Below are 22,667 nucleotides of genomic sequence, written 5' to 3' on the forward strand. Positions count from 1 at the left end.
TTTTCATTGTCATTTGTTTCTAGAAATATTTTGGTTTCCCTTTTAATTTCTTCAGGAACATGTTGGTTATTTAGAAATGTGTTGTTTAATCTCCATGTGTTTGTGTTTCTTACACTTTTTTTCTTGTAATTGAAATCTAGTCTCATAGCATTGTGGTTGGAGAAGATGCTTGATATGATTTCAATTTTCTTAAATTTACTGAGGTTTGATTTGTGACCCAAGATAATGGTCTGTCCTGGAGAATGTTCCATGTGCACTTGAGAGGAAGGTGTATTCTTCTGCATTTGGATGGAATGTCCTGAAGATATCAATGAGGTCCATCTCATCTAATGTATCATTTAAGACTTGTGTTTCCTTATTAATTTTCTGTTTTAATGATCTGTCCATTGGTGTGAGTGGGGTGTTAAAGTCTCCTACTATTATTGTGTTACTGTCAATTTCTCCTTTTATGTTTGTTAGTGTTTGTCTTACATATTGAGGTGTTCCTATGTTGGGTGCATAGATTTTTATAATTGTTTTGTCTTCCCCTTGGACTGATCCCTTGATCATTATCTAGTGTCCTTCCTTATCGCTTTATTTTAATGTCTATTTTGTCTGATATGAGGATTGCTACTCCAGCTTTCTTTTACTTCCCATTTGCATGGAATGTATTTTTCCATTCTCTCACTTTCAGTCTATATGTGTCCTTAGATCTGAAGTGGGTTTCTTGTAGACAGCCTGTATATGGGTCTTGTTTTTTTATCCATTCTGCCAGTCTGTGTCTTTTGGTTGGAGCATTTAATCATTTACATTTAAAGTAATTATTGATATATATGTTCCTATTGCCATTTTCTTAATTGTTTGGGGTTGATCTTGTAGATCTTTTTTCTTCTCTTATGGTCCTTGACTATATAAATCCGTTGAACATGTTGTAAAGCTGGTTTGTTGGTACTGAATTCTCTTAACTTTTGCTTGTCTGAAAAGCTTTTTATTTCTCCATCAATTTTGAATGAGGTCCTTGCCAGGTACAGTAATCTTGGTTGTAGATGTTCCCCTCTCATTACTTTAAATATATCCTGCCATTCCTTCTGGCCTGCAGTTCCTGCTGAAAGATCAGCTGTTAAACGTATGGGGTTTCCCTTGTATATTACTTGTTGCTTCTCCCTTGCTGCTTTTAATATTCTTTCTTTGTGTCTAGTCTTTGTTAGTTTGATTAGTGTGTGTCTTGGCATGTTTCTCCTTGGGTTTATCCTGTATGGGATTCTTTGTACCTCTTGGACTTGATTATTTCCTTTTCCATATTGGGAAAATTTTCAACTATAATTTCTTCAAAAATTTTCTCATACCCTTTCTTTTTCTCTTCTTCTGGGACCCCTGTAATTTGAATGCTTGTACATGTGATATGGTCCCAGAGGTCTCTGAGACTGTCTTCAGTTCTTTTCATTCTTTCTATTTTATTTTGCCCTTCAAAAGTTATTTCCAGCTCACTGATTCATTCTGCTTCAGATATTCTGCCATTGATTCCTTCTAGAGAATTTTCAATTTCAGTAATTGTGTTGTTTGTCTCTGTATGTTTCTTCTTTAATTCTATGTCTTTGTTAGTTGATTCTTGAGTTTTTTCCATTTTGTTTCCAAGGTTTTTGGTCATCTTACTATCATCATTCTGAATTCTTTTCCAGGTAGTTTGCCTATTTTCTCTTCATTTATTTGGACTTCTGTGTTTCTGGTTTGTTCCTTCATTTGTGTAGCATTTCTCTGCTGTTTCTTTCTTTTTTTTTTTTTTTAACTTACTGTGTTTGAGGTCTCTCTTTCCCATGCTTCAAGGTTGAATTCTTTCTTCCTTTTGGTTTCTGCCCTCTAAGGTTGGTCTAGTGGTTTGTATAAGCTTCTTATAGGGTGAGATTTGTGCTGAATGTTTGTTTATTTGTTTGTTATTCCTCTGATGTGCAAGGCTGAGTGAAGTGATAATCCTGTCTGCTGATGACTGTATTTTTGTTCTGTTTGTTTAGATGAGGCGTCCTGCACAGGGTACTACTGGTGGTTGGGTGATGCTGGGTCTTGTATTCAGGTGATTTCCTTTATGGGAGTTCTCACTATTTGATAGTCCCTAGGGTTAGTTCTCTGGTAATCTAGGGTCTTGGAGTCAGTGCTCCCACTCCAAAGGCTCAGGATTTGATCTCTGGTCAGGAACGAAGATTCCACAAGTGGTTTGTTATGGCATTAAGTAAGATTAGAACAAATATCCCAAATGAGAAACCAAAGATGAACCTCAGACAAATGGCAGTTATAAAATCAGGCAAATAATACTTAAAATAATGGTATATACTCATATACATATATACCCATGAGCAAAGTCAAAACAGTCCAACAAAATGAAGTACAATAGATTGACCCAGCGAAGATGGGAAATCAAAGGTTATATTTACCAGTTAAGAACAACACTAACTAAAGCACAAACTGGAAAACAAAACTAAAGCAAGGTGCCAGTTGGGAATAAAGCAATGAAAATAATAGTAACAAATACGTTGAGAGGAAAGAAAGACAGGAAAGAAAGAGTAGCTATGCAATGTTAAATAGAGGTAGATGAAGACGATTTATATACATTGAAGATTAACTGCAAGGGGAAAAGAACAGTAGGAAAGGCAAACAAAGGAAGAAAAGTAGAAAGTATAACAGATTTAAGAAAATTATAATTATGAAATAGAGAAAAGAAAAAATACAGAAGAAGAAAGAGAAAAGAAAGAAAAGGAAAACTCCACAAAACTTCAAAGGCCCGATGTAGAGGCAGAGGTTTATAATGACTATTAAAAGTGTTACTGGATATACACATGTATATATACACCCATAAGCAAATTCAAAACAGTCCAACAAAAATAAAGTACAGTAGATTGACCTGGTGAACAAAGGGAACCAAAAATTATATCTATCAGAACAAAACTTTATAAAGCACAAACTGGAAAACAAAACTAAAGCAAGGTGCCAATTAGGGTAGAAAGCAATGTAAATAAAACTAACAAATATGTTGAGACTAAAATAAAGAAGGAAAAGAAAGAAAAAATAGATATGCAAAGTTAAATAGACATAGATAAAGAAGATTTATATATATTAAAGGTTAACTGCAAGGGGAAAAGAACAGTAGGAAAAGCAAACGGAGGAATAAATGTAGAAAAATAATAATAGGTTTAAAAAATTAAAACTAAAAAAGAACTCACCTAACTGCAAAAGCCCAATATAGAGGCAGAGGTTTATAACAGCAATAAAAAATGTGACTTAAGGGGGAAAAAAGGCTCAAAAGCTTAGTTAGATTTCATAGTACCAATAAAATTGACAACTACAACAGAGGGAGGGGGGAAAAAATCCAGAAGAATCTACAGAACAAGTCAAAACATAAGAATAAATGTTTTTCTTGAGTCACTGCTGTCAGAGTACTTTCCCTCACTGGGAGTCGCAGTTCACCTCACCTCCCTAGGATGCCCTTTAACACTGTGCTGATCTCTGGACCTGCTGTGAGGGCAGCTCAGATTCTAATCTGGTCCTTGTATGTGTTCTTGCCTCCAAAGTCCACAGCTATCAGAACTCGTGCGTTTTCTTTTGTGGGAGCTCTCAATGACCTTTTTTATATTCCACAGACTCAAAATCTGCCTAGTTGGTTGTGTGGATTTAATCTGCAGCTTGTACAGCTGGTAGGAGGGTTTGGGTCTTTTTCCTTAGTGACACTGCCCCTGGGTTTCAATTATGGTTTTATTTCCACCTCTGGATATGGGTTGTCCACTGGGGTTTGCTCCTGAGGCTGCCCTGGAGGGCTGCCCCTGTGAGGGGCAGGTGTGGAGGTGGTGCAGCTGCTTGAGTCGCAGGGGTTCTGGCAGCACCAGGTACTCAGAGGAGTTGGGGGCTCAGGCAGCAGGAAATACAGTGCTCTAGAAGGGTTTGGCAACTAGTATTGGCCAATATTGGAGAAGGAAATGGCAACCCACTCTAGTGTTCTTGCCTGGAGAATCCCAGGGACAGAGGAGCCTGGTGGACTGTCGTCTTTGGGGTTGCACAGAGTCAGACACGACTGAAGCGACTTAGCAGCAGCAGCAGCATAGGCCAATATGCTCCAGTATTCTTGCCTGGAGAACCCCTGTCCCTGACAGAGAAGGCTGGCAGGCCACAGCCCACAGGGTCGCAGAGAGTTCGACATAACCTAAGAGACCCTGTGTGCATAGACACGACTTTTTTTTGCCTGTGGCAGCTCTACCCCAGTGAGAGTTCAGCATGAAGGTAGCGCAGCTGCTTGGCTTGCGGGTACCCTCGCGGCGCCAAGTGTGCAAGGACACGGACTACCTCTGCCGCAGGAGTTATGGCCCTATCAGTTTTTTTGAGCCTTTTGTAGCTGGTGATCAGAAGGCCTATTTGGCCAGTCTTTGTCTGTAGTAGCTCTGCCCAGATAGGCACTTACAGGGCTCCCTTGTGTGGGGTCCTTCTCTGTTGTTTGGTGCATCAGGCACATAGAGGGGCCCCCTGCCTGGGATCCTACTCTGTAGATCGGCGCATCAGGCACTTAAAGGGGCACCGTGGGTGGGGTCCTACTCTCTAATTCAGTGCATCAGACATTTGATGGGCCAGCCTTTCTGTTGTTCAGGGGCTGATGCTGGCATGTCAGGGGAGAGAGATTATGATTATGGCTCTACCCCCTACACATGACTCAGCCGTATTGCCTTGCTTCCTTGGCTGCCCGGCTCTCCTCCATCGGCATTTCCCACCACAGACTCCTTCTTCACATCCCCTCAGTCCATCTCTCCGCAGTCAACAGCAGCCCTCACCCTGGGATTGCTCCACGATCCCTAAACTCCAGTTCCCAGCCACTGTGCCATGTAGGGTATGTATGGCTGGGGCAAGGATTGTCTGATTCTCATTCCATTATAGTCAGTCAGTTCAGTTGCTCAGTCATGTCAACTGTTTGTGACCAATGGACTGCAACACACCAGGCCTCCCTATCCATCACCAACTCCCGAAGTTTACTCACTCATGTCCATTGAGTCAGTGATGCCATCCAACCATCTCATCCTTTGCCCTCAGTGAGTGGGGGAACTGAAGCAGAGGTCTGATTTGCACATTGGGGTGTCTGAGTCACAGGAGAAACATTTAAGGCTAAGAGGGAAACAGCTGATTTGTGACAGCCTAAATGGCTCCAAAATCATTGCAGATGATGACTGCAGCCATGAAATTAAAAGGCCTTTGCTCCTTGGAAGAAAAGCACTTCTATGTCCGAAGGTGTATTCCTGATGTATCCATGGAGAGAGATGTATTCCATGTCCACCTGCTACTCTGCCATCTTGTTCCTCTTGCTTACTGATTGTAATTTGTGCTTAAAGTTGTACTTCTAGCTTCTCTCCGACAGAAAGTTGGAAATTTAATGACATTCTGAATGTTATATGAAAGTGAAAGTCATTCAGTCATGTCCGACTCTTTGTGACCTCATGGACAGTCCATGGAATTCTCCAGGCCAGAATACTGGAGTGGGTAGCCTTTCCCTATGGTAAAGTTTTTTTTTCCTATGGATTTTCTATGGTAGACTATTTTTTTCCATGCTTGATTTTATCTCCATTTTGTTATTTCTTTTTGCCAAAAAGTGTAGATTGATGATGGGAATGGCTCTAAGCAAAATTGGACTTCTTATTGGGCTTTTTTTTTTTTTTGCTGCACTGACTGTAATGGCATACAGGATCTTAGTTCCCTGGCCAGAGATTGAATCCATGCTGCCTCCAGTGGAAGTGCAGAGTCATATCAGCAGGACTGCCAAGGAAGTCCCCTTGTTGGACCTTTTTTTTTTTTTTAATGTATTTATTTTAATTGGAGGTTAATTACTTTACAATATTGTATTTGTTTTGCCATACACTGACATGAATCTGCCACGGGTGTACATGTGTTACCCACCTCCCTTCCCATCCCATCCCTTTGGGTCATCCCAGTGCATCAGCCCCGAGCATCCTGTATCATGCATCGAACCTGGACTGGCGATTCATTTCTTATATGATATTATACATGTTTCCATGCCATTCCCCCAAATCATCCCACCCTCTCCCTCTCCCACAGAGTCCAAAAGACTGTTCCGTACATCTGTGTCTCTTTTGCTGTCTCGCATACAGGGTTATCGTTACCATCTTTCTAACTTCCATATATATGTGTTAGTATACTGTATTGGTGTTTTTCTTTCTGGCTTACTTCACTCTGTATAATAGGCTCCAGTTTCATCCACCTCATTAGAACTGATTCAAATGAATTCTTTTTAATGGCTGAGTAGTACTCCATTGTGTATATGTACCACAGCTTTCTTATCCATTCGTCTGCTGATGGACATCTAGGTTGCGTCCATGTCCTGGCTATTATAAACAGTGCTGGGATGAACATTGGGGTACACGTGTCTCTTTCCCTTCTGGTTTTCTCAGTGTGTATGCCCAGCAGTGGGATTGCTGGGTCATAAGGCAATTCTGTTTCCAGTTTTTTAAGGAATCTCCACACTGTTCTCCATAGTGGCTGTACTAGTTTGCATTCCCACCAACAGTGTAAGAGGGCTCCCTTTTCTCCACACCCTCTGCAGCATTTATTGCTTGTAGACTTTTGGATAGCTTCCATTCTGACCGGCGTGAGATGGTGCCTCATTGTGGTTTTGATTTGCATTTCTCTGATAATGAGTGATGTTGAGCATCTTTTCATATGTTTGTTAGCCATCTGTATGTCTTCTTTGGAGAAATGTCTATTTAGTTCTTCGGCCCATTTTTTGATTGGGTCGTTTATTTTTCTGGAATTGAGCTACAGGAGTTACTTGTATTTTTGAGATTAGTTGTTTGTCAGTTGCTTCATTTGCTGTTATTTTCTCCCATTCTGAAGGCTGTCTTTTCACCATACACAAAAATAAACTCAAAATGGATTAAAGATCTAAACATAAGACCTTCAGAAACTATAAAACTCCTAGAGGAGAACATAGGCAAAACACTCTCTGACATAAATCACAACAGGATCCTCTATGACCCACCTCTCAGAATATTGGAAATAAAAGCAAAAATAAATAAATGGGACCTAATTAAAAGCTTCTGCACAACAAAGGAAACTATAAGCAAGGTGAAAAGACACCCTTGTGGGACCTTTTAAGTGGACTTCATAATTATAATCTTTTCAGCTACTTAATTATCAGTCTTTTTTAAACCTAAGTTTTTCATGGAAGGTATAATTGATACTACTTTTGATATCTAAAATCTCAAAGCTAGAGGTTTTATTATCCATTGTATCATTGAAAGATTACCTGTAGGCACAAACGTGTTTCTGAAACAAGTATTTATGAAATTAATGAGGTTATTTTGAAGCTAATTTGAAAACATCAAAAGGTTGTTACATTCACAGTCTAATGACATATAACAATGCATTGATTTGTGTTCTACTCATTATAGGAAAGGCAAAATATGTACAAAACATCACTTTTGTATCAATATAGTTTATATCAATATAGTTTTTGATGGGATTGGTCAGTTTATATCAATATAGTTTTTGATGGGATTGGTCATGTCTATCTTGCTTGTTTTTAAAAAAAATCAAGAGATTAATAGCACTTTGGTGACCCCACACTGCAATGTTTTTACCTTATAATTTTTCAGTTTTAGGCTTATGTGAATAATACCTGTTGATCGAAGCATATGCTATATGAAGAACTTGGCACCAATTTGTGTGAGAGAGTAAAATTTAGCAGATTAGTGAACTTTACACTGGTTTATCCATTATTAATAGCTGGAGCTTAAATACAAATTATGAAGCTCATATTGAAAGTTACTTTAACGTTGTAAACCAGAGGTCACCTCTACCACCTCTGAGTATGACAAGTAGTGCCTCCATGTTCTGAGAGTAAAGTACTAAAATGATATGTTATTCATTAGCCTGAGGTTGAACAATGTCATCTCTGACTTCAGGTTTGCTGATCACAGATCATAAAGGTAGAGCATACTTTGAACACTCTCAGTAGAGCCTTTCTACTTGTCTTCTCACAAAGCTATTTAGGGAAAGATAAGTGTCATCAAATAATTATATGTCTGTTGATTGAGTGTAACTCTTAAATACTCTTATTAGAAATAAAATATAATATTCACTTAATATTTTGATGGTAGGAATATATTTTGTGGAATAAACTCTCTTTTAAAAATGGATTTACAGAAAGCAGAATATATCCTAGTAACTGCCCTTGGCATTTCTTTATAGTTCCATGCTATAAGCGGTGTAAACAGATGGAATATTCAGATGAATTGGAAGCTATCATTGAAGAAGATGATGGCGATGGGGGATGGGTAGATACTTATCATAATACAGGTAAGAGGAGAATAGAATGGCATGTGTTTAATTTCTTTTAAACTCTTTTGCAATCTTTTATAACAGCCTTGATTTAAAAAATAAAGCAACACAAGGTATAGTTTTGTACCAGAAGATTTTTATGTGAAAAGAAGCTGGAGAACAAATTAGGAAAAAATGCCTTTGGAGTGTACCACATTTTATAGTACTGTGCTACTTGCCACTATGCACTGCCAAATATACCATGAAGGCAAAAGTATTGCTTTCAGTTGAGATTCACTGCAGTAGTCAGAATGCTAAATAATCTGCACAGGAAAAAGTACCTCTTTCAGTTCGTTTTTCCTCTGCTCAGGAAAGGACACTGCCATCTGTTTCCTTAAATGATTCAAAAACAGATTCAGGACCTGAGTTCCTTGAAGCTTTCTTGTTCCTTAATGAGTTGAATATTGTTATGTCAAGGCCTAGAGAAACTAGCAGTTTGAAGAACTTCTTAAAATAATTTCAAAATCATCCTCTTTCCTCAACTGAATAGTGCTGTTAGACTTTTTGTATGTTTTTTCCCCTGCATCTTCCAAAAATCTTTCCATTTTTCTGTTTTTGTCTTCATTACTGGAAGATGTGGATGGCACGTCTGTAAGAAATTGCCTGTTGATAGAGTAGAGCCACTGGTTATAGCACTGTGTTTCTGATGTCAAGTTAGCCTCTCAGTTGTCTAGTTGTATTCCTTAATCCCTGTCCCAGAAACCAGGTGCATATTTACAAAGGCATTCATCACAGAGATAAGCAGGTGTTGGAATGATTGTGCTGTGCTGTCCTTAGTCAGTCAGTTGTGTCCAATCCTTTGAGAGACCCCATGGACTGTAGCCTGCCAGGCTCCTCTGTCCATGAGGATTCTCCAGGCCAGAATACTGGAGTGGGTTGCCGGATAACCCTTCCTCCAGGGAATCTTCCCAACCCAGGGATTGAACCAGGTCTCCACATTGCAGGTGGATTCTTTACAGTCTGAGCTACCAGGGTAGCCCAAGAATACTAGAGTGGGTAGCCTATCCCTTCTCCAGGGGATCTTCCTGACACAGGAATCAAACTGGGGTGTCCTGCATTGCAGGCAGATTCTTCACCCTCTAAGCCATTAGGGAAGTCCTTTTACATGATTGTGGAAGCTAGCAATTCTGAAATGTAAAGGACAGGCTGGCCAGCAGCCTAAAGACTGGTAATGGTCAGTTGATACAGCTAGAGTCTGAGGCCAGTCTGGAAGTAGAATTAATTCCTCTAGAGACTGTCTTTTTTTCTTAAGAAAAAAAGTCTATTAAGAGACTAAGTCTCTTTTTCTTAACCATCTGCTGATTGAATGAGGCTCACCTACATTATGGAGAGTGATCTGCTTTACTCTTAAGTATACTGATTTAAATGTTAAGCACATTTAAAAAATAACCTTCAGAAGTAACATTTAGACTGCTGTTTGATCAAACTATGGGATACAATAACCTACCCAAGTTGACATATGAGATTAACCATCACAACTGGTACAGTGTTACCTTCATAAGAATCCTTTCAGCTTTCTTTTTCTTTTCCAATGTGTCCTCCTTTTAGGAGAGTCTGATTTAATGGGATGCTACTGCATTATATTTAGATGGATTGAAGAGGTTTATTTTGTTGGTTTCTGTGAAGTCTCAGTGAGTTGTAATAGAAATCCATTATGTTAATAATCATACCTATTATAAAATAATTTCTAGAAAAACTACTCTGATATAAAAGCTTTATGCTTGAGCTATGGATTGTGACTGACATTTTCTATTTGAAAGTAACTCTTTGGATTGGATATATTGAACAGATATATCAAAGCTTCAGAAGATAAACAAAGGAGCAAAGCAATATTTCGTGTTTAGGGTTTTTTTTTTTTTTTCCTTTACTGTTTCCCATCCTTGTTGAATCATTTGAAAACACTGATGGATGTCTTGAATTAGAAATATTATTTAGCTGACTTATGATCCTGCCATCTTCTTAATGTCACCTTCATTGAGACAAGTGGTTTCCAAGGTAGCTGTTTAATGAGGTACAGTGGACAGAGCACTGAACCGAAGAGTAGGTGTGGATTTGAATCCCAGGTTCTTCATGTAACTGTGAGATTTATACAAGTTTCTTTCTCTGGAGACTTCATTTCTTTATAGGGAGAAACCATTACCGTGACTACTTTACAAAACAGTGTTTGTGAGAACTATATAAAATACAGAAGCAGTAAAATAGAAAGTCTTATATAAATCTGATGTGAATATTACTTCCTTTGGATGTCCTAGATCTCTGAAGCAAATAACATATTTAACATAACCATTATCTTACTCAGAAAATTTCATTGCAGGTTATACGACCCCTATAGTCTCTTTACTTTGTGAGAATATTTATTTTGATAGGCTCACACAAGGGAAGTAAATAAAATAAATGAAGGATACTAAATGAGGAAAGATAGGCTAGGATAATTTATGGTAAAATATTAAACTGATATTTTAAAAGTTATTTAATTTTGAGAAGTACCTTTGTGATTATTTATTACCATTAGAGTTCATTTGTAAAAGTTCTGCTAACATTGCTTTCTCATTTCAGAGAATTTTGAGAATTTGGATAATGTTAAAAGTTTTTATATTGCTCAAATCAGGTAAATTGAAGATCTTTACAACTTAATTTTAGTTATTTTCTGCTGAATTTTAAACAGGTATTGCAGGAATAACCGAAGCAGTTAAGGAGATTACACTGGAAAGCAAGGTAATGGTTAATTAGTTATGTTTTTAAATTCAGTGACCTAGTTATTTGCTTGTATATTTATTTTGAGGTTATTCATATCATTCATATGCAAACTCTTACTATCAGTATTTATTATCAACTCTTTTAAATTCCAGCTATTTTATTTCCTCTTATTTTTCTGCATCAGCATACCAAAACACTACTGTTTTCCCAGAGCTTCTCTTTTCTTTACTCTGTCAAATGGTTAAGAAAAACATTTTTTTGAGACTGTAACTGGTTAAAATCTATAAATTTTTACTATTTGGGAAGATTTCTAGGCCAGTTTACAAGAAATGGCTTTTTATTTTTAAACAAAAGTCCCACACATTCTGTAAGTGGAGGTTTTTGAGGGGATTTACTTACTTGCTGATTACTTTAATAGATTGCTGATATAAATATCGTGTTTAAATTTGTAGTTTAAACATTGTCTTAAGCAGTTTATTCATTTCTTCTGAAGTTTCTTAATTTACTGCTGATTTGAGGGATTCTTATTTTTTGTTCTGTTTTTCATTTTGAAAATTTAAAGGAAGCTTTATAGCATCCAAAATCATGACGTTTTGAATGAGTAAAAGCTAAATCACTTGGGTTATATTGTACAGTTTATTTGAAGGAAGGGTAAAAATATACAATTGGGTAGAAATTTTCTGCTTGAAACTTTTCAGTAATTTAGACTATCTATATTAGCTTTTCATTTCTAAAGAATATTTATAGTTGTCTTCATATTTTTATATAGTTGTTTGAAATATAATGTAAAACACTTTCACCTTTATATTTTCTTAACTATTTTGTTAAATAGTCCATTCTCGTAGAGGATAGACTATTTGACAGAGTAACTGTTCTTTCTGTCTTTCTGAAACAGCCGCAGCAGTTCCTAGTTTAAGATCATCGTCTTTGTGTGTTTTTGTCACTTGGATCTTTTGGGATTTGTTACTGGGGCTTAACAGAAGGTGTTAAAAACCCAAACAAGGTTTTTTCTTTTTTTTCCCAGGGTACAATTTAATGCTTGCTAGGGATTACGGTTCAGTTCATTAGTCTGAGAATTCATCCTTTTGAAGTTCTGCTTTTTGGAGAATTTGACTAAGGAGAAATTACATAAATGGCTGTGCTGCTTCAGAAGCTCTTGTTTATTCTAGCGATTAATGTGTATGGATCAGACTTTGGGAATAATAAATGGCAGAGTGTGGATCCATTGTTTTGATAGGTTTATGATAAACCCTCTCAGGAATTTGTAATAAATTTAATAATGGTTTATACGGTACTTAGTATCCCACTTAGCATTCTCATGTCTTACTAATGGTTGAGTACTTGGAATAATTTACAACTAGAATTTATCTTCCCTGTCATTTCCTATTTAATACAGAATTTACATGATTTTTTTAAATAATTTAGTGCTTAGAATACATACTATTAAAATAAAATTATAAATTAGGTGAAACTAAACGTCCAGTTTTTTGACCTACTACATTGACTTCAGATTTTTAGAATATTAATTTTGTGAAAGTGATAATTGTATATTATATTAGGCTTGTCTTTGGTTAGCATTATGTCATTTTGATGCAGATATAGTTAAGAAATTGAACTAAAATCTTATATGTTATAATAATTGTAATTGCTTAATTCAACCAGGAATGTTAAATTAGAGAATACGATAGTATTTGATTTATAATAATAATAACATATAAATGTATTGTGATTTATAAATATATATATTTATATATTTTTTCTCCTTTAAGTGTATGAGTTAACTTTGAACTGACTTTCTAATACTGGTGAATTGGTTAGCTAGAAATATTGTTTTGTCAGAAGTGCAACCGGCAACAATTTTTAAATGACTCCTGGTGCTTCTATACTTTTTGTATTTTTCAGTCACAGTGGTTAGCACATGGTTTTTAATGATTGGTTTATGGGTTTATCATGAAGTAGGAGTTTTTTGAGTATAAGAAATATCTCATCATGCTTACTTTTGCAGTGGTTAGCACTGTGCTGGCGTGTGGGTGCTCAGTATTTGAACTCATGAACATTTTTAAATGACTTTAAATTTAATTAATTTCAAAGGACAGTATAAAACTCCAAGATTGCTCAGCTTTATGTGAGGAGGAGGAAGAGGAAGATGAAGGAGAAGCTGCAGATATGGAAGGTATTTGTGTTATGGATTTGTTTTAATCACAATAGAGTATTGATTGTAGACTATATGTAATTGGTATGGATTAAGAATTCTACTTTATTGAGTTCTGAATTTTAACATTTAACAGCCTAGAGAGGATTTGTTTAGTTTAAATTTAATCAGTGCAGAACTTACCTTGCTCTTAGACTTTACCCAGAGCATGGCCTTGATAGCATCATTTCTGCTGGATCAGTATTGATCATAAATATTTAATGCTGGAGATAGCCATAAGATACAGATTCTTAAGCTAATTCCTAAATTCTTTCAGAACAGAAGAAAATTTGTTTAGGGATTTAGTATTTTCTTTTTCCTTTTTGATAGCATTTTACTACTTAAACCTTATGATAGTTATTCTTAATGGGGCCTTTTGAATCCTCCCACTGCTTCCTAAGAATCGGAAGTGCCTTCCTAGGATTGCCAGTTGAGAGTTGAGACTTAATGTTTTAGTAAATAATTGTTACAAGAGATTGAAACCCATTGTACTAACAGAACACAGTAATACAGGTCTAAAAGTATATGGCTATTCAAAACTTCATATTTTATTAGCATGATAATCTTTAATATGAAATTTCAGATATTTAAAAGTAGATGGAAGAAATTGCTGTCACCAGGACAACCTCTCTATTAAGCCCAATCTGTCTTTATAGTACTTACCTTCTCTGTATATTTGTTTGATTCTGTTAACCTTTTCCTCCCTTGGTTTTTATAACATGGGATTTTCCTCCTCCTTCCTTGACTGTTTCTTCTAAGTCTTCTTCCCAGGCTCTTTTACTTCTGCTTAGCTGTTAAATGTTGCTATTTTATGGTATTTCACTCTCTTTTTCTGCTCACTCCCTACACTCCCAGGTAGATTTTTATCTACTCTTGTAACTTCTGTAATTGGAGACTGTAGTCTGGCAGGAAGAATGGTGTGTAAAATGCATTAGATTTTCTATGAGAGTTTAAATATGAATATATGTATGTATAGAGAGAGGGTTAGCAGTTGGAAAAAAGAAGAGAATATGAAAAATGACAGCGCAGGCATTTTGGAGGCTGTAAAGTGGCCAAATCCCCCCAGTACCTAGAATTTAGTGAGATAGAATGCAGAAGTAGAAGATAGTATCTGTAGAGATGGCAAGTGGTGTCTGCTGAAGAGGCAGTGGCAGCTTAGCCTAATCAACCAGAGTAGCCTTGACTTAAAAAGTGAAAGTGTTAGTTGCTGAGTTGTGTCTGATTCTTTGTGACCTCATGGGTTGGACTGTAGCCTGCCAGGCTCCTCTGTCCACAGGGATTCTCCAGGCAAGAATACTGGAGTGCGTTACATGCCCTCCTCCAGGGCATCTTCCCAACCCAAGGATCAAACTCAGGTCTCCCACATTGCCGGAAGATTCTTTTACCATCTGAGCCACCAGGGAATCCTTTGACTTAAAAGTACCTTTCAAAAAGAATTAAGTAACTTTCAGTTTTGTTTCCTAAATTACTTTTGAGCTTCCATGAAACCTAGCTGTATATCTGTTCCTGGATTCTAGTGAGAATTTTATCCTTATTTCCATGTATACTTCTATTCGTTGAAGAAATCCAGATGAGTTTACTTGTAACCAAAATTGATCACAGGAAACTCATATACCATGTCTACACTCAAGACATCCACGACTAAACCCCAACCCAGATCTACTCATTTAGATTGATTTCCACATGGAAGTCTCATAGTTGTCAGACCACCTTCTTGCACAAATGCTCATTTCTGGATTCTGTCTCTCAATGGTATACAGTTGTTAAGTTGGAGCAGGAAACGTTATGAATAAAGTACTGTTTTAGTACTTCAATACTTTGGCCACCTGATGTGAAGAACTGACTCGTAAGAAAAGACCCTGATGCTAGGCAAGATTGAAGACAGGAGAAGGGGATGACAGAGGATGAGATGGTTGGATGGCGTCACTAACTTGATGGACATGAGCTTGAGCAAGCTTCGGGGGTTGGTGATGGACAGGGAAGCCTGGTGTGCTGCAGTGCATGTGGTTGCAAAGAGTCGGACATAACTGAGCAATTGAACTGAACTGAACTGAACAGTTTTTAGAGTTCAAGCTATAGAATTGCCTTAAATATCTGACTACCTTCTAGTATGTTTGTTACATTTCCCTTGGATAGAATTAAAGAAAGAATTGCTATATATGGAATTTTGCTTAAAAAGTGTCATTGGTACCTAATATAACAGTTAATTTTCATCCATTTTTCAGCAAATATTTACTGAGCAAGACAGTGTCTATATATCGGATACTACATTTGGTGGAGGAGATAAAGCAGTAGACATGATCTCAGAGAGCTAATATTTGATTTAGGGGACACAGACAAAACAATAGATAAAGCAAAACATAAACTGTCTCAGATGGTTATAAGTGTTAGGGAGAAAAGTAAAGGCAGGCAGAAATAGGGAGTCTTGTAGTAGGATGAGTGTTGTAATTTTTAAATAGGTTGGTTAAGAGAAACCTCACTGAGGATATGCCTTTTGAGTATAGCCTGACAAGTAAGCGGACAAACTGTTTGATTATCTGAGGAAGAGTACAAAGGCCCTGAAGTGGGAACACATATGACTTATATAAATACTGCAAGGAGACTCCTATTTTTAGAGAGGCGCGAGGAGAGGGTAATAAGGCATGGAGTTAGAGAGGTAACCTGGGAACCAGATGGTGTAGGGCCCTGGCTTTAACTCTGAGATGAGAAGCTGATGGGGTTTTTTTAAGTAAAGGAACAACAGAATGAGATTTTAAGATGGCTATGACTGCAGTGTTGAGAATAAAGACTGAATGGGTGTGGGACAACAGTTAGGCGTCTATTTTGATAATCTAGGCAAGAAACGACTGTGACATGGGCTCAGGTGGTAACTGGAGGTGAAGAGAAACTGAGGATTCTAGAAATTTTGAGGGTAGGGCCAAAAGAATATTTGTTGCTGGGTTGAATGTGACACGAGTGGTCACGTGTGACTCCAGGGTTTTTGACCTGAGTGTGTAGAATGATGTTATTCAGATGGGGAATGAATGGCTTTGGAGAGGAAGTCAGGAGCTCAGTTTTTGACATATGATACTTGTGCTGCCCCCTAGTCATTCATTCGAGTCATAAACAAATAGTTGGGTATCAATGTTTGCAGTAAGGGAATAAATTCAAGAGTCATCAGCATTTAAAGTCATTGGGACTAGATGAAATCTTTAAGGGAGTTGGTGTGGATGAAGAAGAGGCAAGTTCCAAAAACTCAGCTTTCGGTTACTGTAGATGTTGAACAGGACCAGCATAGGAGATCGTGAAGGAAAAGTTAGTGAGGTGGGAGGAAAGCAAGGAAAATGTAGTATCTTAAAGGCTGAGGAAGGAAAACGTTGCAAGGAAGAAGAAATAAATCATGCCAGATGTTCTTAAGAGGCGAAGAGTTGACTCATTGGAAAAGACCCTGATGCTGGAAGGGATTGGGGGTAGGAGGAGAAGGGGACGACAGACGATGAGATGGCTGGATGGCATCACTGACTCGATGGACGTGAGTCTGAGTGAATTCCAGGAGTTGGTGATGGACAGGGAGGCTTGGTGTGCTGTGATTCATGGGTTCGCAAAGAGTCAGACACGACTGAGCAACTGAACTGAACTGAAGATGAAAACGAGGAATTTACCACTGGATTCAGCAAGTAGAAGTCACTGATGACCTTAACGAGCATGTCTTACGCAGTTATATAAATATCCTTGCGTACCCTATGGAGTCACCAAGGACCCTGTAGTATTATTGTGCCACTTGGTATTAGTAATAGATCAAGCCTCAAGTATGCTGACTTTCTCTGGCACTGTTAGGTAGAGTATCTGCTTCTTTAGAAATATAGAATTAGCTCTCTCATTTATTCAGTATATTCAGTCGAAACTAAAGCAAAAACCCAGGTTTTGCATTCTCTGAAGTAATATGTAATTTGGTTTAGGAAATTATTTTGAACTTGATTAATCTTTTGTTGCTTTTTATAACAGAATATGAAGAGAGTGGATTATTGGAAACAGATGAGGTTTGTAAATCGAGTTTTCTTTAGTTAATTTTTAACGAGTAAACTTGGGGATTAGTGTTCCTAATATCTTGATCTATCAAATGAGTTTTTTATGTGTACTTTGTTTATAGCATGTAACATTTTAGCTTTGAATTTTGTTATATCTGCTGTTGAATAAAAAATACATAGGATGGGAAGATTTGCCAAAACACCACATAGTGATTTTAATGGTTGTAAATTTTTCTCCACTATTACCAGGCTACTCTAGATACAAGGAAAATAGTAGAAGCTTGTAAAGCTAAAACTGATGCTGGAGGTGAGGATGCTATTTTGCAAACCAGAACTTATGACCTTTACATCACTTATGATAAATATTACCAGACACCACGACTATGGTTGTTCGGCTATGATGAGGTAAAACTAAAGAAAAATTTATTTTAGTGTAAATATTTAAAATTTGAGGGTTGAATTCTTTTGTCATTAAGTCCATGGGTATATATTTTGGCCTTTAAAGTTTTAGGAATCATTTGTTTTGTTATTTTGTGATTAATGTTGAATTCGATTCTTATTTTGAAGAAACTAGGAATTATTCAATGTGAAACAACACTGCTAAGGATTAAACAGAAATAATCTGTTAACGTTTATTCCTTGGTCCCTAGAGCTTACCCCTTCGAAATGTGAAGAAAATTGAAGTTGGTTTGTAATAAAGGAAAACTAAAATAAAATTAACTTGTTTAACCTGTCATTCCAGTGACTATAAATGGAAAACAAGTAGGCCTAAAAGATGTTATAAAGTTATAAAATGTTTTGATAGCTCTGAACTTGCCTTTTTGTGGACTTTTTTCTGTATTAGATGATAGCTGATGTCACATAGCCTTGATGGACAGACTCTCTTCCCTGCCTACTTGGTACTTTGCCCCAAATGATCTGGTGATTCTAAATAGTATAGAATTTGAAATTGCAAGTGATGTGGAAGGTGGGGCTAAGTATATTTATAAAGACTAAAGTTTAAGCCTAAAAGTTCTTAAACAGTAATTTCAAAGCATTTTTTATGGTTTCAGCAACGGCAGCCTTTAACAGTTGAGCACATGTACGAAGACATCAGTCAAGATCATGTGAAGAAAACAGTGACCATTGAAAATCACCCTCATCTCCCACCACCTCCTATGTGTTCAGTTCACCCATGCAGGTGTGTGTTGTGTGTGTGTACACTTCATGGATTTACCACTTGAGAGTCTGTGTAAACAGTGTCTGAACAGAAAAAAATTTACTTCATAAATAAAATTCTATTGTCTTCCTTAGAAATGTTTTTGTGTTTAAGTAATATATAAGACCAAAAAAAAATTTATCAATTTCTTCTAAGTTTCAATTCATTAAGAATATTTTTTTGTTCTTTTGTGTTGTGTTACAGTATAGATTTTTGTGATTTTACTCCTTTTATTAGCTCCAGGAATATTTTGGAAGATTCTTTTTAGATTAAAAAATACTAATGGTTTGCTCTGTTGTGATCTTTCTGTGAATGTGGAATATAAAGTTACCGCTGCTGCTGCTGCTAAGTCACTTCAGTCATGTCCGACTCTGTGCAGCCCCATAGACAGCAGCCCACCAGACTCCCCCGTCCCTGCATTCTCCAGGCAAGAACACTGGAGTGGGTTGCCATTTCCTTCTCCAATGCGTGAAAGTGAAGTCGCTCAGTGGTATCTGACTCTTAGCGACCCCATGGACTGCAGCCTACCAGGCTCCTCCATCCATGGAATTTTCCAGGCAAGAGTACAGGAGTGGAGTGCCATTGCCTTCTCCGATATAAAGTTAACTTTGTGCTTTTTCTAGGTGACCTATTAATCTCCTTTTATTGGTTAGTGAAGGGAGATGTGTGCAAAATTTCTATTCTCCTCTACTTTTCAGTTAAGTTTCCAACCCTACCAAATCAAGTACATTTTCTAATTTGGTATTTCTTTGTATCAGTGTGTTTTCACAGGGCTAAAAAAGTGACACTGAGTCTATATACATAATCAAGGCATTTTAGGCCTTGCCATTGGCTGCTTCAGATTATGTCTTCATATTCTCAGGGCCAGTACATTTACTCTCATCTTCTAAGTTGATTGCCTCTGTCATGAAGGTTGCATTCAGAGATTGAAGTAGTGCTATTTAAGCCAGGATACATATAAAAGTTCATTTCTTCTGTATGATGCCCTTTACTCAGTTAATTTGCTCAGATAATTACTCTGATATCCCTGTTTTATGTAGCATAGGAGATTTACCAGTTGGCCATGAAAAGATTTGTGGAAAACTTTAGATAAAGATCCTTTATATAAAGGCAAAATTTTTTTTTCTAATTAGAATCAGATAATTTTTATCTGAAAAAAAATATATATATGAACTTTGACCAACTGGCTTTTCTTTAACTGAGTTGTGGCTTATTCTCTATTAAATATTTAAGCAGTCAAAATCACAGCATTATAAATACTTCTTTTTTGTTGTTGTTTTTTACCAACCATTTTCATGTAACTTTTTTGAATTTGTCTGGTTGGATTCTTGTTTATTTCTCAGAGCAGAAAGCCTTTGCTCTGCAGTTGTGCCCTGGTATGATTTCCCTTTCTCTGATTTTCTTCCCTACCCCACTTCCGCCCCCATCATAGGAAAGCTAACTAGTTCTATTGTGTTCCTTTGTGACTACCATAGCTTTTTAAAATTAGCCCCTCCCCCGGTAAAATTGTCTGCATGACTCAACAGTCTGGCTTGTTGGAGAGTAGGGAGGAGAATATTTTACGTAATTACTGTTATATATTAAAATCACTGACAGTAAAAATTTTCACAAACAAAAACTTGCTTTTCCTATTTTGATCCAGTTGACCTATGCTAATATTTATTCTTTTGCATTTAGGCATGCTGAGGTGATGAAGAAAATCATTGAGACTGTTGCAGAAGGAGGGGGAGAACTTGGTGTTCATATGTATCCTTACCTGTCTGTGTATGTGACTAGAGGCAAAGTGCTTCTGGGATTTTTTTCCCCCTTTTTGAGAAATTTAGCCCCTCATATGTGGAAATTTTAGTGGGAGTCTTTATTTGGAAAATGTTGCACTGTGATAGTTCTGGCCTGGTTCAGTTGTTGAGCACGTATCCCTGTGTGAACCAGTTCACTCTGCTTTATTACAGAGCTTCAGAGCAATATGTGCTTCTAGGTAGCAGGTTGCCAAGTACCTTTGTTTGTTCAGAAGGCAATGGCTGAGAGTATGCAATTCATAACTGTTAACTCTTGATGGGAAAGAAACTCAAAACGCTTAGTCTGTTGATGAAAGATGAGTAACCTATGAATTTAGAGGATAACACATGAATATCTTTTCCTCAAGATATATTCCTAATTTAGCATGTTATCAAAAGTGTACTTTCCTATCAGGTAAAAAGTAAAGTTGGGTTTTGTCTGAGATCTCTGAAGTGAAGAAAAGTAAAAAGCACATGAATTCTATTTCAGGTAGTCTTCAAATACAGTATTCTCATTTTTCTCCAGATACGAGTACCCATTTATTTTTCTGGGGTTGACAAGAGGAATTAAGTGAACTACTGGATCCTGAAATACACATGCCCATAGCCTGGATTTGTGATAAGCAACCAAAGTCAATGGTTTAAATACCAAACAGCTTAAATGAGTGGTTCATGCCACTCACTGTTAGATGTAGACTGAGGGGTTGCCACTGTCTTGGAACTATAGATAACATGAGCATTGCTAACAGAATGTGTGTCCCTCAGAGAAACACTGAGCTGGTGTGATATTGAAACAACCAGGAGTTTTTGGTCCAAACCAGATTTACTGTTGAAAGCCTATTATGCATAATATGAGTATTCATCTCTATTTTTGAAGCTATATAGCAACTTGGAAGACTCTATGTAATTCTAATTGAGTCATCAATTAAAAATTAAGCTCTTAATGTTTCTAAGTGCAGTGGAACATAGGAAAAAAATTCAGAAATTTGTTAGACAGTCCAGTATAGCAGATTCTATGGCAGGTACATATACTAACCAAGAATCAGTCCTTATCGAGGATTTTTACCTATTTTTTGTTCTTTTGCTTCAGTATTTTTATATTCTTCACACTGTCTCATTTTCTAACATACTCTAAAAAACTTATAGGCAGTAAAAAAGCCATTTCCCACTCATTTAAATATGTGCAACAATGTCCTTACTTATATATTAAAATATTTGGGCTGATAAGAACTTGTACTTTTTAAGAAGTCTTAACATGCAAATATTAAATCGGGATAAGTCAAGCATTCTTAAAGTTGTAGAGAGCCTTGTGTTGAATAGACACCAGCTTGCATGAATGAATGTTTTTTTTTTTAATATACTTGATTTAAGATTCTGTGTTCTATAAATTTTCTGAGGAGTTACTGCTTAATAAAATGGATAATTACAATGTTAGCTTAAATCGGAATTTACCAATCTATTTTCCTTAGCTAAAAACCTTTAGGTATCTTCTAATTTTCTTGAAATTTGTACAAGCTGTCATTCCAACAATAGAATATGACTACACAAGACACTTCACGATGTAACAGAGAGTACAGAATCTATCCTAATTATTGGTTCTGATTTTTAAGGAATTAACCCATAGATGTGACCATTGACCATATTCACCAATATGTACAATTTCTCTAATAAAGAGACTTATGTTTATGCATTAAATAAAAACTGTTCCACTACCAGCCTTATTTGTTTAATAAAAATGAGTGTAAAGAGACTGTTTTTCTTGCTTCTTATCAAAAAGGTGGTAATAGCATTTTTCTTAAATAATAATTCTTTAAGTGTAGAAATATACAGAATGATGATAAGAGTATTTTTGGTTCACATTTATGAGGAAGGTATTTAAATGTGTATTTGTGTGTGAGAGCTGGGACTAGAAAATACTGCATGCTAGACTCCCTCTCCCTTCTTTTCTCTTGCTCTTTGTTCCTTTTGTTTTCCCTCTATCTCCCTAAGTCTCCTATCTGCTAATAGTTAACATTGATGAAGTACTTACTGTACGCCAGGAAATTAAGTGCTTATTTTCTTAAGTTAATGCTTCCAGAGTAATTCTCGATTCAAGAATATTTTTCTTATTGTGATTGCCTGTGTGTGCGTGTGTACACGTGCATGCTCAGTTCTGTCCATCCAACTCTTTGTGACCCCATGGACTAAAGCCCACCAGGTTCCTCTGTCCATGGGATTTCCCAGGCAAGAATACTGAAGTGGGTTGCCATTTCCTTCTCCAGGGGATAGAATATTAGCATTTCAATTGAATTAAATTTAATTAACATTAAAATTAAGTTAATATTAAAGTTTAAAGAAGTCCCTTTGTTGTATAGTTTATAGATCTGGGTCTGGGAGTTCAGAAAGGGTAAGTGTGCAAGAACACTCACAGAGCCAAGGAGTAGAACGCAGGCCCTTTGAGAACTCCATTTACATTCTGTTAC

The 22,667-nt window shown here is 36.8% G+C and overlaps 1 protein-coding gene across 1 annotated transcript in view; it reads left to right on the forward strand.

Moving 5' to 3' along the window:
- ATG3 (autophagy related 3) overlaps positions 1 to 21,955 on the forward strand; it is a 34,748-nt gene extending 12,793 nt beyond the window's left edge. The window contains exons 5-12 of the mRNA XM_086406690.1: positions 8,209 to 8,316; positions 11,003 to 11,052; positions 13,126 to 13,207; positions 17,210 to 17,244; positions 17,482 to 17,637; positions 18,285 to 18,412; positions 20,108 to 20,176; positions 21,689 to 21,955. Coding sequence (XP_086262816.1) covers positions 8,209 to 8,316; positions 11,003 to 11,052; positions 13,126 to 13,207; positions 17,210 to 17,244; positions 17,482 to 17,637; positions 18,285 to 18,412; positions 20,108 to 20,176; positions 21,689 to 21,770 — 710 coding nt within the window. The 3' untranslated portion in view covers positions 21,771 to 21,955. The remainder of the gene's footprint in view (positions 1 to 8,208; positions 8,317 to 11,002; positions 11,053 to 13,125; positions 13,208 to 17,209; positions 17,245 to 17,481; positions 17,638 to 18,284; positions 18,413 to 20,107; positions 20,177 to 21,688) is intronic.
- Positions 21,956 to 22,667: the final 712 nt, after the last annotated feature.

This window comes from Bos grunniens, chromosome 1 (genome assembly GCF_055505025.1).
Source record: "Bos grunniens cultivar Pamir isolate PY7600 chromosome 1, Bosgru_T2T1.0, whole genome shotgun sequence".
NCBI lineage: Eukaryota > Metazoa > Chordata > Mammalia > Artiodactyla > Bovidae > Bos > Bos grunniens.